A 6,219-nucleotide genomic window follows, 5' to 3' on the forward strand; every position below is an offset into this window, starting at 1 on the left:
TAACACGGTTTTCAAGGAGCTGTAGCTGGGTGCACTTCCCGCAGATGTAGCCAGCGGAGACGTGTGCCACATCTCCCAACTGCCACATTTTGCAGGAGGAGCAAGCAACTGCCCTAGCATCCATACCCCACTTATCTGAACACCCACTCAGTACTAAAGCAGAAAGCTCACTTCAAGTAATAATAACAAATTAATAACAAACTTATGTTCAATAGAGAAAGTTTAGAATGAACCTTACCTTATTAACTAGGTTAGAGGAGGAGGGCGGGTGGGAGACACTACAGTTGTAGAGTCTCGGGTTAAGCCGCCTTGCTGATATATATGGTCACTGCTTTCCTTCCCGGCTGCCCCTCTGGTCCTCGTCACTTCCTCTGATGCTCCCGCTCCTTCTCTGAAAGAGCAAAAAAAAACACCGCTGCCCGCTACCGGTAAGTAATTTTAAAAATAAACTGCTTTACCTTAGCTGCAGTCTTCCGGGTCCGTCTTGCCTCCGCTGCTGCTCGCACTCAAAAAGGCCGTTGGCGTCGAAGGGTGAGTATTTATACTCACTGCTTTCCTTCCCGGCTGCCCCTCTGGTCCTCGTCACTTCCTCTGATGCTCCCGCTCCTTCTCTGAAAGAGCAAAAAAAAACACCGCTGCCCGCTACCGGTAAGTAGTTTTAAAAATAAACTGCTTTACCTTAGCTGCAGTCTTCCGGGTCCGTCTTGCCTCCGCTGCTGCTCGCACTCAAAAAGTTCCCACATATCATCTGCCCTTGTCCGATGGAAAGTAGTTACGGTTTTAAGAAGTTGGCTGAGGAGCTTTGGTGGATTCCTACAGCATTTGGTACATGGTATATATTGCAGTCTCTGCGTATGTCAGTGGTGGAAGGATAGACGAAAGTGGCTGCTCGTTTGCTGGAGGCTGTCAACATTCTGGAGTGTTAGACTGACACCTGTAATCCTGATACTGTCTGACTTGACAGAATTTCATGCACATCATTCTCTTTCCAGAAGAGATGGTCCAAACAAGCCTCTTCTGGTTCACTAATGTCCTTGTTCGTAAGAAACTGCCATCCTTACCTGATCGGGCCTTTGCGTAACGCCACAGGCAGAGCAAAGGGGTTTAATTTGAATTACTCATGGGCTGGGTGGGTAATCAGAGATGGATAATAAATGCTGCCTGTCAGTGATAGCCTGATCCTGTTAAAGCACTTACACAAACCAGTCACATTGTAATTCAGGGCTGATTGATAGTGATTAGGCCACCACAGTGCACTGTTTGGAGTCACAGGTCAGCCAGATCAGCTCTCCTGCTGAAGATTAATAAACGTAAAAATTGGAACTGCCGATTCTGCACATGGTATTTGTATTTTAGCTTGATTTTCCACCAGGCATCCTCAGTATTTGTCACCTCTTCGTTGCAGGGTAATAATAGAAATTATCACACAGGGAACGAGGTGGGCACCGCTTCATTCGCATGGCCGTTCCTAGACGTTAGCATTCTAAGAGAAGGTAGATTTTTCCTTCTCCTACATGTATAAAGGAAATACTGAAGAAACTAATTCCCTAGCTCTGGGAACAATGACATGAGCAATTGCTTATGTCAAAGAAAAAAAGAGACTGTGGAAAAGCATTGTATCTTAGTCTTGTAAGGAGGAATTTTACAAACTACTAAAATCACTAACATCTAGGCATGAGAACAAATTGCTGGAAAACACCTCACTGTCAGGCAACAAAGTCAATCAAGAGATGATTGAGTGTCTCATGTCCAGGTTCTGTTCAACCCTTCTCCCTACCAATGCTGCCCAACCTGAGATTTCCCAGCAGGTTGTGTTCCTGGTTTCCAGAATCTCCTTATTTAAAAGAGATGCAAACACATGGCCAAGGACAGTGCATTAGATCAGTGCCTACCCTTTAGGCAAAGGAATGATTTCAGTCAGTGTATTGATTAGAAGCTGGTCCTGCAAACTTGTCCCTGTGAGTACATGTCAGTAATGCTGATTTATCTGTCAACAACCTTACCAGTTATGGAATTTCCAATTAAAGGATTGCCCACTCAATCCCCAGATACAGCAGAATCAAACACTGATCAAGGTACTGGGGCAGGCATTGAATCAAAAGCTTGTCACAAAGAACAAAGGATTGATGATCAGACATTAAAACACAAAAAGCTCCAAGAACCAGAAGCTATGAAAATTACACACTGTGCTCAGTTCCATGGTGAACACTATTTTAATTTGCTCAGAGCACAACTAGTCATTTAGTAGAATGAGGTCACCTTGTACAACAGATATAGATATTGACCCCATTCAGCTGAGTGTGAGCCTGTCAAACAGGTACTCTCCCATGCCATTGTCAGGGGCTCCCAGTCTCTTCAGGTTGGTGATGTGATCTCCCAGCTTCTTGATCATCTTCACTTGCTCATCCAGGTAGTGCCTCTCCAGGAAGTCACACAGCTGGAAGACAAAGAGGGGAACTGGTTAAATCTGACCAAATGCAGCTTGGGAGACCGAGCAGTGAAGTGATGTCATGGAGATTGCCAAATACTTTCGAAAGTGCTCAGTTTTAGAAACAGGAGGATCTTGGTACAACCCAAGAAAACCCTCCACAATGTCAAATGAGATCTTGTGGCTAACAAAAAGGACCAAGTGTCTGATCCCTGTTTTTATTCAAAAACCCAGATTTAAATACACCACACTCACATGAGGGTCCGTGTGGCCAGAGGCCAGTTTGTGCAGATCCAGCAGACTCTGGTTCACATCCTTCTCCATCTGCAGAGCTCTCTGCATTGCCTCCAGGCCACTGCCCCACTCATGCTGCTCTGGCTTCTGCGGGGAGGGAAGCAGGAACAGAAAGCACAGCTCAGCAGGCAGTTGTATCATTAGTCTACATCTGATCAGTTAGTTATCCCTCATCATTGTAGGGGAGGTACTACAGGCCAACTTGACCTTGGTAAAACACATGCTGTATTTGGTACTGTTCTGGAAGGGGACATTTCTAAACAGATCCTGCTAGGCTGTGATCAGAGTGATCTCAAGGCATCAGAAACATCTTCTAGATGTATAAAGGCTTCATTCTGATGAATTCAGCACCTGAAAGACCTGTTTTCCCTTTTGACACCTCATCTTGTCCAAAGCTGCAGCAGACACCGATATTTGCTCACCATCCAGAATACTGGATTATCACAATTGCCAACTATTGTTCAATCACAAGTGCAAAAGTGTTTCTTTTTAGTGAAGGGAATCTTATTGTGGTGAGCAACGTCCCATTCACACAGTATTTGTCTAATCCTGAACCTGATCATATTGAGATATCAGTCCATTGTATTGAGCTGAAAAAATTTTGAATCCAACCTTGATGTCCTGCAGAAGGACACGACCTCCACGTTTATTCTGGAATGTGATCAGCTTCTCTCCATGTTCTCGCTCCTCATGGGACTGCTCCTTGAAGAACTCAGCAAAGTGACGCAGGGCAACATCATCCCGGTCAAAGTAAGAGAACTGTGGGGGAAGAAACAGGCAGGAAGGGGAAGTGTATCTGAAATTCAATGGCACTCCTCAACCAGAAACTAACCCAGTCACCATCTTGATTCCACATTTAAGGACAAAAAAGCTGCAGCACAGGAACAGACTCTTTGACCCTCCAAGGCTGCACCGAGCGACATCTGGTCTCAAATTGGTCATCTATTTTCATAGGGTCTCTATCCCTTTGCTCCCTGCCCATCCATGTACCTGTCCAGATAGATCTTAAGACACTAGTGTGACTGCATCTACCACTTCCACAGGCAATGTGTGCCAGGCACCCTCCAACCTCTGCGTAAAGAGCTTTCCAAACATATACACATGATAAATTGCCCGTCGCATTCCGAGGTATGGGGGTTATAGGGGAATGGGTCTGGGTGGGATGCTTCAAGGGCCAGTGTGCACTGAGCTAAAGGGCCTGTTTCCACACTGAAAGGAATCTCACCCAATCTTCCCTGCTCTTTGAGCTCATGACCCCTAGTAATTGAGTTCCCCACTCAAGGAAAAAGCTTCTTGCTATCCACCTTGTCTACACCCATCATGAATTTGAGGAGCTCAATCAGGACCCCACCCCCAAATCTGCCACCTTCTAATGAAAATAATGCTCATCTACTCAACCTGTCTTCCTAGCTCACACCCTCCATACCAGGCAACATCCTGGTGAACCTCCTCTGCACCCCCTTCCAAAGCATTCACATCCTTTTGTTAGTATGGCAACCAGAACTGGACATTTAATTACTGGAACATGATAGACAGGCAGAAGGTCTTCTCCCATGGATTATAGAAGAAAGAGAGGACACACAACCAGCCGATCAAGGACACAGCACTGTAAGAAAGAGCACGTGGATGGACAGAGCCATGAATCGCAGTGAGCGCCAGCATTACAAACATCACCCACCTGAATAACCCCACTCTGTCCTACCATCTACTCAGCACTGAGTTCTAACTGGTTTTTTTTCCTGTAATTCACATTTGGAGTGTGAAAACATGCCACACTTGTCTTTCCTCCTACTGAATAGCTAGGAGGAGGATGACTTCTGAGGAAGTGTCACTGGACCCAAAACATGAACTGATTTTTCTAAATCCTGCCAGATCTGTAAAGCTATTCCAGCTGTTTTTGTTGCTGTTTCTAATTTCCAGCAGTTGCTTTTCTTTCAGAAAAGGAAGAACTCATTTAGGGCCAAATCAGACAGCAGCCTGGTGAATGGGGCAAAGTTTTAAGAGTGCAAGTACGTTTTGCATAGAAAAATTCACCAGGGAAATCTTCTCTTTAAAAGAAAATTGCAACCAAATTTAAGGAAAATATAGGTTTATCAGCAACATCAGCTCATCCCTTCAGAGGAAGGAGAAAAGTCACTAAGGAGTACATTGTCCAGAGATAACAAAGTGGTCATTGTCACCCAGGAGTCAGTTGCAATACAAAACAAACTTCAAGTTTCCAACAGAGTCAGTGTGAACCATTTCACTGGGATTCAGTCAGGGAAGGGCCACAGACCAAAACACATGCTACAACTAAATCATTAAACTAGGCAAGAAAATAAACCTAAGAGAGTCAATGCACATATATCACAGGCTTCAATTTGAGGTCAGGTCTTCAATGTCACAAGGCTCACCATGGAGAGGTAAACATAGGAGGAATAGAGCTCCAGGTTGATTTGCTTGTTAACAGCATCCTCACAGTCCTTGTGGTAGTTCTGACATACTTGGGAGGCCATCTTCACTATTCCCACTCAAGAAGTGAGTTGCTCTTCCACAAGCTCTGTATTTATAGTCCTGGGACCATCCTGCACTCACCCATGGAGAGGCAGAACTGATGATGACTGACAATTGCTGCTAGCCAATCAGGAACCACCCATGCATACAGGCACCAATGAGAGAGAGGGGGTGGGTGTGTTAAGCAGAGCTGATCACAGGTGGAGATCATATTCAGGTCTGGATGGTTATTCTGTGATTGGAACAGCAGGAGGCCATTCAGCATCTCAAACCTGTTGCTCCACTCAATCAGGTCATGGGTCATTTGTAGAACAAGGTGTTGAGCTGGATGAACACAGCAGGTCAAGCAGCATCAGAGGAACAGGAAAGCTGATGTTTCAGGTCTGGACACTTCTTCATAAGTTATTTGGCTCTTTTTTAAAAAGAACTGCATTTGGTTTGAAAAAAGCTTTAACATTTTGTTTCTAAATTAAGGTGGTTGTGACAAACTGCACGAGGAAGTCAATGAAGAAGAGGTGTCAGTTTCTCAGCCTGTTGTGCTGGGATATGAGACAGAAAGGTGGGAAATTGACTCTGGGTCATAGAAAACTGTGACAGGATCAGACGGGGCAAGGACAGGAAGGATGTTCCCAATGAGGAGGGGGGGAGGGGGGGGGGGGAAGTCCAGGATCAGGATCAGGGTATCCTGATGTAAGAGGACTGGGTTGGACATTTAAGACTGAGAGGAATACAAACCCAAAATTTACAAAAGTTCCTGGGTGGACATTCAGAGGATTTTTAATGACAGAGGCCATTCATCCCATCATGTCCGTATCGGCTTCCGAAAGAGCTACCCACCTAGGCCCCCTCCCCAGCCCTATACCCTCTATATTCGTCACTTCCAAGTATATATCCAGCTCTTGTTTTGAAGCCACCTATGGGATCTACCTCCGCCACTCTCCCAGGCATCAGATTCCAAATCCTAACAACCTTCTGAATAGAGAGGTTTGTTCTCATCTCAGAGC

The 6,219-nt window shown here is 45.2% G+C and overlaps 1 protein-coding gene across 1 annotated transcript; it reads right to left on the reverse strand.

The window, feature by feature from the left end:
* Positions 1-2,302: 2,302 nt before the first annotated feature.
* LOC132208062 (ferritin, heavy subunit-like) lies at positions 2,303-5,217 on the reverse strand (the record flags this gene model as incomplete). Its single annotated transcript, XM_059643810.1, has 4 exons — positions 5,116-5,217; positions 3,335-3,481; positions 2,684-2,809; positions 2,303-2,437 (listed from the first exon to the last, which is right to left on the reverse strand). Coding segments are annotated over exons 1-4 (510 nt in total), but the record flags the coding sequence as incomplete, so codon positions are not given.
* Positions 5,218-6,219: the final 1,002 nt, after the last annotated feature.

This window comes from Stegostoma tigrinum, unplaced genomic scaffold (genome assembly GCF_030684315.1).
Source record: "Stegostoma tigrinum isolate sSteTig4 unplaced genomic scaffold, sSteTig4.hap1 scaffold_275, whole genome shotgun sequence".
Taxonomy (NCBI): domain Eukaryota; kingdom Metazoa; phylum Chordata; class Chondrichthyes; order Orectolobiformes; family Stegostomatidae; genus Stegostoma; species Stegostoma tigrinum.